Source organism: Aptenodytes forsteri, unplaced genomic scaffold, assembly GCF_000699145.1.
Source record: "Aptenodytes forsteri isolate BGI_AS27 unplaced genomic scaffold, ASM69914v1 Scaffold360, whole genome shotgun sequence".
Taxonomy (NCBI): Eukaryota; Metazoa; Chordata; class Aves; order Sphenisciformes; family Spheniscidae; genus Aptenodytes; species Aptenodytes forsteri.
In genome coordinates this window covers 1,086,002-1,098,570 of record NW_008796109.1, presented here as the reverse complement: position 1 = coordinate 1,098,570, position 12,569 = coordinate 1,086,002, and the positions used below count along the sequence as shown (strand labels likewise).

Here is a 12,569-nt window from a genome sequence, read left to right as displayed (position 1 = left end):
GTTTAAAAATAAAATTTTCCATGTCCTAGTCTCTTGCTTCCCTGCCACCCTCCAGTCTCTCTCATCTTTCATGTTTAGTCTGGTTTCTTAGACGTTTACAAAATCCCATTTTCCCTGTATATGTGTATCTTTGCTTTTCCGACAGCCTCCCACCGAACAGTATTGTTTGAATGTATTGGTCAGCTCTAACCAAACTTAATAGAGTGGAGGTCTTAAAGACATCAAGGACCTGCAAAAAGGCATGAATACAACATGGCCTGGAAGCTCTATACGGTCAACAAAGTCTTTCTTTGGCCTGCCACCAAAAAACTGTCAGGGCATTCTGTTTGTCCTGCATAGCAAGTTTGTGGCAGAGTAAACACATAGCTCCCTGCTGTCCAGCTTGGCAATTGGCATATGTATAATTCAATTAAAAAGCTAATCAGTCATAACATAAATATTCATCGGAAATGAGACTTAATTTGTTCCAATACCTAAGGAACTGCTTTGGTGTAGTTATACCTTAGTCTCTGTATAGATTGATGGCTTTGCCAGAGGAGGAATATACCACTGAATGTTAATTTCCTGATTTGAAGCATTTGCTGCCCTACTCTCCGCCTGACTGTCTGCTTCTGCGATGACAGAAACTGGAGAAGCTATTCTCATATGTGACATCTTTGATGTAATTCCAGTAATTTCAAGAGACATCTGAAACATAAAAGAAATTTTTAAATTGTATTTTTCCTAGTGTAATATGCAAAATCTGTTGTAATCTAGTGTCTACTAGAATCAGTATGACTTTCACTCCTGCACAAATATATGCTTATTTAGGTAAAGGAGTAATTTTAAAAGGTGTCCATTTTACCAAGTTAAGGCTTTTCAAAGTTCACATGATGAGACATTTCCAAAGGTAATGCAAAGGACCTCTGGGCTGACTTAGAGACACCTACAGCAACAATGATTGTTACATTTTACTTATCTTCCTTATGGCGTTATGGTTTTTGCTAAAAGATATTATTTGACATGCTGACCATACAAAATTTAGTGCTGAAAAAGTAATTTGTCTGCTATACATATTGATAATTAAAATAGTAATCTGAATGCTAGACTAATGCTTTATTTATGTTTACCTATTTGTTTTCTCATTAGTTATGCAACTAACAAAGGGTGATACCTACTGAAAATTCAGTCACTTCATTTGGGAGGATTTGTCATATTTTCTATTTTCTAAAATATATATGGAACATTAGCACATCAAATAGTTACAGTTTAACCATCATTTACCAGGGAAGCAATGGAGGAATACTGTCAAAACATTCATTACATTAGCAGGCTATTCATCAAATAGTTACAGTTTAACCATCATTTACCAGGGAAGCAATAGAGGAATACTGTCAACCAACATTCATTCATGAATAAAAGCCTCTTTTAAAATTGTAAAATATTTTATTTAAAGGTTGAACAGCGCCATACCATTTCTACTTTTTAAAGTGTTACGCAGATCTGCAAAGAACAGAGGAGGCCAAACAGTGACATTTTGGGGAAATGCTGAAGATATTTGAAAAGGCTGTTAGTGTCTCCATCATTGATTCCAAAATGTGGACACCGAAAACAACTGCCTGGGGAGTTAGTTCTTTTTTAATTTTGAATGTTCATCACTGAAAAAACCTGGAGAATTTTACCCACTTTATTTTCAGAAAATACAGCTCATGACCGATACAGGGCAGTAAATCCAGGTGAGCAGAAGATGGATTTTTCACAGTGACATAATCTTACTTCATGAAGCCAGTTCCCATCCCGCATCAAAATACAGTAGAAGTGAAGGTAAAAGATGAAGTCATGCATGCTGAAGTCATGCGTTCGAGCATATGGATACGCCTTCAATATAGCACGGCACAATTAACTGGGGATGCTCCATGCCACATAGACTCTAAACACTGAGGCAGTGGTAACAGTGGCCATAACCCACGGTATGCCATGAAGTGTGCATGGATCACCCACCTACTACAAGGATCTTCTACATTCGGGATCTTAGACTTTAGTTTTGGCAATGAATCACCCGCTATCCTGCTAGCATGGAGAGTGAATAAAATTATGAGAAAACACATATATGGAGGTGGGAACAACCTAATTTATGCCGTGCCCCTGAACTAGAGCTCTTAAAAGTCCATTTTACGATATATATTTCTTTCTAAAATGTGTGGTATGTTTTCTTTTTCACTGAACTGCATCTTTTATTTACATCATATTGAATCTTTTTGAGGAAGGATATTACAACTGCTTTTGTCAAACTGGAGGGTTGCTGAATTACATACGTAAATATTTATCTATTCAACTTTCTCAAAAGCCTGAAAACAACAAACTGTCTTAGTTAAGTGTTTCCAATCCTACATACTATCATGGAGTGGAATGAAAAACAAGCATGCAAAATGTGATAGGGCACACAATTTTAATTATAGCCTTCTTAATGTAATTTGGATGCTTTGTTCAGCAGAGCTGAAAAAAAACTTCAAAAGTCAAAAATAGAATTACAAAGACACATGTAAGTGAAACAACCTTGTATATAAAAATCATTCGTTCAAAAATTATATCTATTTGTACTGTTAAAAATCCCAGTATCAATTACAGTAACATTTTTAAAAATAACTTATACAGCCTTTTGAATAGTTAAACCTTATAAAAATATTGTGATAAAAATCAATGAAGCTTAGAATTAAAAAAAGTAAGAGCTTTATGCTTGTTAGCTGTCTACAACAGTGAAGCTAACACATGATTATGCAGCTTGCACCTGTCACGAACATGACAGTGAGCTCTGAAGCTTACTATTCTAGGACAGTGTAATACTAATTATGTCAAAAGAAGAGCAGACAGAGTAAAATAATTTTTTATATACAATGGCTGTTATAAATGTCACATACCATATATTTACAATTTATTCAGTGGCACAGTCAGCTCTTTGTTGGGAAATGGGTAATGATATGCTGTCCAATACTGCAGAAAGTTCACCAACTCTAGAAGAGCTACTTTCACGAAAGTATTTTAATTCATTTTGATAAGATAACAAGTTCTTACTCCTCAAGGCTCCCCTGTCTCCCTCTAATACTGAACATAATAGGTAAAAAATAAACCACAGAGAGTAACCTGTCATTTTAATTTTTTAGTATTAGGATAATTATTAATGTGAGAAGTGGGATGGAGAAACTTTGAAGACAATTATTTTTACATTGAATCTTCAAAGACTTTTACTACTCAATATTCAATACATATGCCATGGCAGTATTCCAATTCAAGATTTCTCTGAGTAATATAGTCTGAGCTGCCTACATTTGAAAGCTCAAATAGGCTGTTCGCAAGCCAGAGATCTGAAAAGATTGATTTTCTAGCCAGCTGATAATCACTGAAAAAAATTGGCACACAAGGCCTTCAACAAATTTTGAGAAAATAAGAATTTTTTTTTTTTTTAAATCATGTTTTTATTATAGACCAAATTAACAATATAGAGGCTTGTACATACAAATTACAAAGCAAACATCAGGACATTTTTGGTATGAAACATGGAGATCTACAAGATTAAAAGCCTCAGTCCTACCAAATAACACAGCCAACTTAATTAACTAATAACGAAATCTTCTTAAATGTCATTCTGCTTAATCTTCTAGGGTCTAAATACACTGGGCATGGGATAGAGATCATTTTTGCAGGAATGAATAACGCAAGGATATTTGCATTTGTTAACTATGTCCTTCACTGCTTGCACAGGATTTGGTTTTGCACTGAGCCTCTGCGTAATGAATTTCATTCTTCTATAGCGCTCTCAGAAATATCACCATTGGAACTAGCAAGAATCTGAGCGAAACGCAAGTATAATACATATTTTTGAAACATCAGAAAGAAAATAAGTACCTTTGAAGAATCAGCTGGCCTACCAAGTGGCAATTCTGCCTCATGTAGCTCTTCTGGGAAATTCTCAAGGCAACACACTGAATATTCAAACAGATGTTTTTTAAGAAAGGAATGCATTTCTGCTATGCGTAGAACAATCCCCGTGTCAAAAACAGAACTAAAGTGTCCATCTCTTGCAGAAAATGATCCAGGTCCTGAGTTAGGGGCAGCTTTGAAAAGAGACTTTTATTACATCATCATTTGCCATTAAAAAGTAAAGTTTCTACAGCTACTCAATATTCAGAAATTTTGAAAATATAGTAAAATATGTAAATTGATTCAATATCAAATAAATGCATTCAAATATAATTCTAACAATTATACTGATTGTCCTTAAATATTACTAGGTTATGCTATTTGTATTGCAATTTTTCACTGGAGATCCGATAATGAAACAAGCTCTGTCTAGACATTATAAAGTAGCATAAAACAGGAGGTGCAGTTTTGAGGTTTAGGCACTTAAAATTAGATGTGTAAGCATCAGTATGTTCACTAGATGTCTAAGCACCCACTAGAATAAACGCTTATTTATTCAATACAGTCAAAAGAAGCTCTAAGAGCTCTTAAGACTCTAATTTAGACAGCTAGTGGCTGATCAGCTGACTCACTCCCTAGGCTCCATCATTGGTAACTACAGCTGATATATACATGCACATTTTGACACCTACTTGTAGATACCTTACTGTCCTTGTAGTTCTGTGGTGAGGTAGAATACTTTCCTTTCATTTGGTGCTGCAAGGAAAAAACCCAACCCTCTCTGAAATTATTATTTTCAGTGTTGCTAGGTTTCTCTCTAGGCAGCACCTGTATGTACAATCTAGTTCTCTTCTCACCTATCAGGTTGTCACTTGTATATCCAGCAGCTGGCCATCAGATGTAGATGCATAGTATTAGGGCCCTGAAATTAATGGATTCTTGAAAGGTCCTATCTATTACCATCTTTTGTTTACAGTGAAATAAACCAAGTATGTACATAACATCTGGGGGTTTAGTCAAAACACATTCAATAATGCTCAGCCTTCTCATTTACACTACACTCAATTCTCACAAACAGGCCCCCAAACTGAACAGATTTATTTCTGATGTGACTTAAGTCTGATGTATCTAGAAATAAAAATAAATATAGATTATGAATTTTTAAAAAATGCTTCAGATATAGTAATAGCAATTAAGTTTAGAGGGATGCTTTTCCTGGTATCATGAAGGCGTATGAATAATTATGAAAAAAGGTAATAATATCTTCACTTACAACACTTGTAAACTGACATAAATCTTGATTTCAGTGAAGATTTTTTCACATTTATACAATTTAAAGGAACTCAAAACAAGGCTATCTCAGATGAGAGCCTTAGAATCTGACACTGTTGGCCCCCGAGAACAATATCTCACCTATGGCAGTTTTCTAGAAGGAAGAAAAAATTCATACCAAATAGAAGGTTTGTGTTATAAAGTCTTTTTAAATAACTGTGGTAACGAATTAAGTGAACCCATGTTATTGTCTCTTTCTTCTGGCTGGCCTTGGTGGCAAGACTTTCTCTTCCTTCACTTTGGCTCTGCTTGTCTTGTATGATTTGTTTGTTTTCAGTAGAAGATGCTGTGGGACTTTCAGAGACAACATTGTATCCATCTGCAAATCCAGTAACAGTTCAACAATAGACATTAAGTGAATGGTTGCAATTCAAAAGCTTTTTCTGCATTGTGTTGGAATTGACTAATCTGTAACTAAAAATGTAACTTGTGAACCCGGTTATGTTTTTCATAAGAGGAAAATTCTTTCTATTCTGCTTTAATATAAGTTGAACTAGTAAGGAAACTATTTCTCAGATCATGGCCAGGAATCTGACTGGTCCTTGCAAGAAGCTAAAAGGGGCAGAGAGCAAGGTGCTCTCTCTCTCTCTGAGTTTAAATATAGAACCATTATTTCTATACATTGTTCAATAGCAGATATTTACTAAATGGAAACAATACTAGGAGTCATCAGTCATAACTACAGCAGTTGAACTTCCCAGTTATATTGACCTGAACTCAGAAGAGTTAGGTACTCTGAAATGTTTACTGTTAGCTTCAATCCAGTCCCTTTTAGATATCAAGTACATTATCAATTAAATGTGTTCTTGACTATGGACTAAGAAAATCTTTTTTTTGGTGCTGCCTGAAAGTTATACTTACGCAAAAAGAGGAAAAAAATATCAGTACAGTTATCACTATATCACTGCTTATATTCAATTTTTTTTTCACTTGATTACTACATGGCGCTCTCAAAAGCCTACACAATTCTTGTGCTCTGTTTCTCATTCCAAACTGAACAAACATTATGTTACAGTAATTCCTAATAGTAAACTTCCAGAAAATAATTACGTGTGCTTCTACAAAATCTGAGTGTCTCCATTATTCCTGCTATTTCACTGTCAATTGTAAAAACAGAATTCAGTTAAAATGGCCACATTTTTTATAGATGAAACTTAAACAATGTGTTTCACTAATGGTTTTACAGAAAATATTTAGCATGCTGTGCTGATCATTTCCATTTCAATTTACCTTTATATATTTTGGCCTACTATTGCTTTTCTACATTTTCTATTCTTCTTTGTATTGCCTAACAGAACTATCAGGAGAAACACCTGCTGCATTTGCTAAAAGAAAAAATGATCTGTAATTATAAGCAAATGGAGCTAGTACAAAACAATCAGATTGATGGAAGGTCTTAGCATACAACACTTGTTTTCATAAACCAACCAAAACACGTATGTTTAAACACTGTACAGTAAGTAGACATTGCTCAGCTTTGCCAGCAACTATCAGGCAGAGCAATTCAATCTTTGTCAGTCAATTGGGATGACTGACATTAAGCCACTGAACCAAAATTTTGTAACTAAATTAATGGTTCCCAGTTTAAAAATAAATATAGATATTTTGCCTTAGTGTTTATATAACATCTGGCGACCATTATCGCAGAATTCCTAGTTTCACTAATTTTTTTTTTAAATCAAAACCTTCCATTTCATCAACTCCATTAGCTGTAAAATAAATGTAGAAGCTGGAAATAAACCAGGCAAAGGCAAAGTTCTACCAAGCTAATGGAAGCATCTCTAAATGATAATCCATTGGACTGGAAAGACAGTGAAAATTTTTTTATTATTCTGACTTTGACTTTTAGAATACAGGACCCAGGCAGATAACTTTGCAAGAGTTTGGGTTTGTTGGTTTTGGTGTTTGGTGGGGGTTTTTTTGGGGGCGGGAGGCAGGCAGGGAGAGACAAGCTATTCAACACCAACATGTCTTTACATAATCAAAAGAAAAACTGAAAATCTCCAAGGAAAAGCTAATATACCTAGGGAAAAAATCTGTTCTAAATCAGTGTTTGAAAAAAAAAAAGCAGTGATGACTGATAGGTGGGCCAAGACCTACTCTGGAAGTCTGGGGAAGTCCTGTGACGAAGGTCCATCTGTTTTTCTAAAAGTATGGCAGTATGTGCACTTTGTCTTTCTGAGCCACAGTATGCAAACAATGCAGTTTTTCTTAAGCTATTGAACACATGCACAGGCTGATATTTAAGACCCATTAGGTCTACTCAATATTTTATACTGCTATGCAGGACAAGGATTTTGCTTTTACTTTCCAAATCTGACCTATAATTTTTCATAAATGAAAATAAGATATTATATGTATTACTAGATTACATGGCATATATATTTTATTAGTTGTTTAATGTTCTAATATTACTAGGTATAAAGGAATACCAGATAAGAAATCTCTGTATGAAGCAAGAAGATCCATGGAAGCAAAGTCTGGGATTTTTTGTTGCACTGCATCCTTCATGCTGTGTTCTTTAACACTCTTCATTCCAATTAATAGCTGAGAAGCAAGCACAGCTTCACTGACCTAAAATAATATTTATTTTATTCAGAACCAGTTCACTACAATATTTATACAGATTTTAAAATCTGAGAGTAGCAAGATGATGACAAAAAATTAATTACTCAACATACTATATTTTTAAAAGTCAGGAAAATATTCTATTTCTTTCTGACATATGGTACATACTATACTTAAATAAATAATTACTGCTGACAGCTTAATTACTACATAAGTGATTTCAAATCAGATATCCTCACCTGGATGCCACTGATGTCTACCCACATGTCAAATACATATCAGGCAGTGTGCTGTTTTATTTGCACTGAATCAAAGTTGAGGTAAACAGAGTCAGATCTGTCCAAGAGAGATTAAATGCACTACTCGGACAGTGTCCATTTTAATTTCCTCAAATAAGACCCATGCCAGGAATTTCAGGACACTTTAATTCCTGTCTTGTTTCCGTTGTCTTGTCTGCTTGTGTAAGTAGCATAAGATGAAATTAAAAAAAACAAAAAATTACCTCTTCAGAATATTGCACCAACCTGTGTAGCTGCTCTTACTGCAATCCAGGCTTGTACTTTGTAGCCTTCTGATTTCAGAGCCTCCTCAGGAGAAGACAGTTCTCCAGAAGTGATCTAAAATTATACACCAGTTCATAATTAGGATTCTAAATGTATTATGGTAAAATATATTTTACAGATAGAAAGAAGTCCTCATACTTACAGAATTATTTTTTTTATTTGCAAGTTGTAAAAATCAGCATTGATTGTAAATCCATGGGTTAATTGCTAAAATTGAAAAAAATTATCCAGATCATACTAATTGGCTGCTCCTGTAAAAATTTTCTCAGAGCAGCTCATTCTATGGTCACTACTGTATACAGTTTTGCTATAATTTTCCATTTTCTGGAATCTTAATTACCTCTTTTGTCTTATGTTACACATTACACTTTGAATCTACAGCTTGTAGCCACTTTAATGTGGTTAAAGCCTTTTATATTTCTCATGCTGTCACTCATATTTGTACTGAAAAAATTGAAATCTGTTAAATTATAAATATTACCACTTAAAAAAAAAGGTTTGAATGTTATGTTTTCTTTGCAAGGTACAAATTAATTAGTATATAATCAGAAATGAAAACAGTTGGTTCCATTTCTTCCTGTTTTATACAGAAAAATATTTTAATGCAATAAATATGAGAAATAACATCAAACGATAAAATTCCACTGCTGTACTATATGATTTCTTTGTGTGATTTTTCTAGTAGGATTTTCAGTATCAGTATGATTTATAAGTCACTGTAAGTAATAGTCTGGCAAGGTGCACCATGTTCTAACAGAAATATATTTCCTGCTTTGAAGAGGCCACTACCCGAAAGACAGAAAACATACGTTTGATTTGGAAGGCACCATCCTATCTGTCTGTGGCATATCCTCATTATTTGTAGCAAAATGCAAATATAATAGTGCTATTTCAAGGTATGATCTTCTTACTAACCTGTAAGAAACAACACACAGAACAATCAATGTTACTATCAAAGAAAGCATTACAATGACACAATCCAACGCCTGCATAAGACTAGCCAGACAGCCTCACCAAATAAATCATTTATCCAGCCCTCACCACCTACTTAAGGTGTATCTTCTTTCAGAAAGCCATGTGATCCTGTTTTAAAGTCTTAATGAGTCTAAAACATCCCTATGGTATGCTTAACAAATAACACATTGATTTAAGAGTATGTCAAATATAATTTGCATTATGTGCAACAAATGTTCCATAAATAAATTGCATATTCCTCCTATACTTCCCTCTCCTTTCAGTTATTTTTACAGTAGTATTATAAACCAGGCAAAAATCATAGACTCAGAATTATAGAATAGTTTGGGTTGGAAGGGACCTCTAAAGGTCATCTAGTCCAACTCCCCTGCAATGAGCAGGGACATCTTCAACTAGATCAGGTTGCTCAGAGCCCCGTCTGACCTGACCTTGAATGTTTCCAGGGATGGGGCATCTACCACCTCTCTGGGCAACCTGTTCCCGTGCTTCACCGTCCTCAGCATAAAAAATTTCTTCCTTATATCTAGTCTAAATCTACCCTCTTTTGGTTTAAAACCATTACCCCTTGTCCTACTGCTACAAGCCCTATTAAAAAGTCTGTCCCCATCTTTCTTACAAGCCCCCTTTAAGTATTGCAAGGCTGCAATAAGGTCTCCCCAAAGCCACCTCTTCTCTAGGCTGAACAACCCCAACTCTCTCAGCCTGTCCTCACAGGAGAGGTGTTCCATCCCTCTGATCATTTTTGTGGCCCTTCTCTGGACCTGCTCCAACAGGTCCACATCTTTCCTGTACTGAACACTCCAGAGCTGGATGCAGTACTCCAGGTGGGGTCCCACGAGAGCGGAGTAGAGGGGCAGAATTACTTCCCTCGACCTGCTGAAAGTCACTATCTGGAGAACTTCTCCAACATTTCTGTTCACTATAGGTTTATAACAGTCTTTTTATGCAGGCTCCTCCTGGCTCTGTAGATCTCTCCAGATCTCCGCTATGAATTAGCTTTCCTAAGTGTAGCAACAAACTCCTGCTCATGCAGTTACTATTCTGGACAGAGTCATATTGCACAGAGTTGACTGTTTATATAGTACAATAAGTTCCAGCTTTGATATGATTTGTGTAAAGCAAAATACAAAAGTCAAAGAGTGCTGTACAGTTCAAGATAGGGCAAACTAAGTGGGAAGTTGGCAAGTTCTACACCTAGTGGTGACAATTTAGTTAAATTTCTAGTCTTGCTAACAAAAAAGGATTTGAGACATCAAGAAACAACTTTAATTAAACAATCCCATAGATATCAGAGGGCTTGTATAAAGGGGATTGGGATGTTTAGTTCTCTAAAATATAAAAGCCAAGGTCCATCGATGTTGCTGTACATTCTTTTAGAAAGACGGTAGCAAATTAAATAAGAGTATAGCAAATTAAACTTGCAAAACGTCACCACAGTCCATTTCTGTACTATCTCCCATCATGCTGACTGCTTGTAGAGGTTTATAACTATGCTACTGCTTCTGTGTTCAGAGTTCTGGTTCATTAACTTAAGTAACAGAATACCCAAACAAGCAAGGTAAATTGCTGCCTTTACACTGTCTGTAACCAGGCATGGCACATTATTCATTTAGACTGGTCAAGAAACTAAAAAAAAATAAAGTCCAATGTATCAGAGGTGCTTGACAGAATTTATTGGCTGGCTTGGCTCAGCTCTTCAGGCATCTTCTATGCTGATAACTAATGCCAAAGTCACTGTCCTGGTATCTGTTACAAACACATTTCCTATGCTCCTTCTGCCTCTGTTCTTCTGACTGTTTCTGGCTGCTAACCTTTTCAAGCTGGATTTCTATTATCTGGAAGGGGGCAGACCACGGCTCATCTTCTGAAATATGAATAAAACCCCTGTTTAATTGATAGCTCTGTTCCTGGTTTTGATAGAGAGGGTACAAATTTGGAAATAGAACAGAAAGCTGTAACTTTGTATACTCTAAAATATGCTTTTAAATGTTCTCAGCCTTTGTTTTAAATAAGAGAATAAATATACAGTAGCTCTTCTATACTGCAATAGAAGAAAACTCTCCAAAACATAAAAGACACTTCATAATAGAAGTCCCACACAAAATCTCAGAAAACTTTCAAAAAACTATATTCATGTGTGATTAAAATTATTTTGAAAGGTATATAGCTAGTTTCTTACTCAAATTTTTGGTCATGTTGCTGGCTGAGTTTTATAGCTTCCAACAGGGCTTCAACAGCTCGAGATGACTTGTTGCCTGCTTCAGTTATCTGGCGTTCTACCTTACCTAAGAAAGAAATACAGAAAGCAAATTTGCAAGATTTTACTATTTTTTTTTTTCTGTAAGACCCAACCTGTTTTTCCCTCCATGAAAGTTGAACAACATAGTGCATTATCTATTCTCTTCCTGATAAGTAAAATCTTTTCCAGATTGTTTAAAATGTAATGCACAATGCTTGTATAGCAAATTACTTCATAAAGTAGCTAAAATAATCAAAATTTGGAATCATAATGACTCCTAACATGTAGTGATCCTACCTAGAAGACCATTGTACATGGAGGAGTTCATGCGCAGGCACAGGCCTGTTCTGTGCTGCGCTATGCTGCACATACAGTGTGGCCTTCAGGCCTGTGTTGTGCTGTGCACATCCCTTAGCCACAGGATAAATATAGCCAGCTAGCTGTAACAGAAGAGCTTGTTGGCAGCATCTTCTCAGTACCAGTGATTACACCACCTGCCCTTTCTGTAAAAGTGCAGCAAGAAGTTCTTATGTGAATATGCTTTTTCTTTGACAGTAGAAATGATGAATAGAATTGTTTTCTTTTAAGAAAATCCTCTAATGTCTCAAAAGACCAAAATGAGGCAACCTTTCCACAGACAGGATCTGCGTGTTGTGCTACACCCTGATTGGAAACCCATTCAATACTGCATAACTTGGGGTTCTCAGCATCTGAAGGGACATAAGATTATTTACACTATCCTCTTTTTCTTTATAGTGTTAATTCCAATAAATGGCATTTTAAGAGAAACTTTACAGAGTCTGAGTGTGTTTCTGGCTGGGATCCTAACAAACCAACACCTCCTCGTGCAAAACATAATGCCACTGTCCTGGTTTCGGCTGGGATAGAGTTAATTTTCTTCCTAGTAGCTGGTAGAGTGCTGTGTTTTGGATTTAGTATGAGAATAATGTTGATAACACACCGATGTTTTAGTTGTTGCTAAGTAGTGCTTACAC

The 12,569-nt window shown here is 35.6% G+C and overlaps 1 protein-coding gene across 1 annotated transcript in view; it reads right to left on the bottom strand.

Annotated features, from left to right (window-relative positions):
- CFAP54 (cilia and flagella associated protein 54) overlaps positions 1–12,569 on the bottom strand; it is a 162,708-nt gene that overhangs the window by 6,200 nt on the left and 143,939 nt on the right. The window contains 7 exon segments of the mRNA XM_019474036.1: positions 502–687; positions 3,883–4,091; positions 5,348–5,548; positions 7,662–7,803; positions 8,322–8,414; positions 9,170–9,275; positions 11,515–11,620. Coding sequence (XP_019329581.1) covers positions 502–687; positions 3,883–4,091; positions 5,348–5,548; positions 7,662–7,803; positions 8,322–8,414; positions 9,170–9,275; positions 11,515–11,620 — 1,043 coding nt within the window.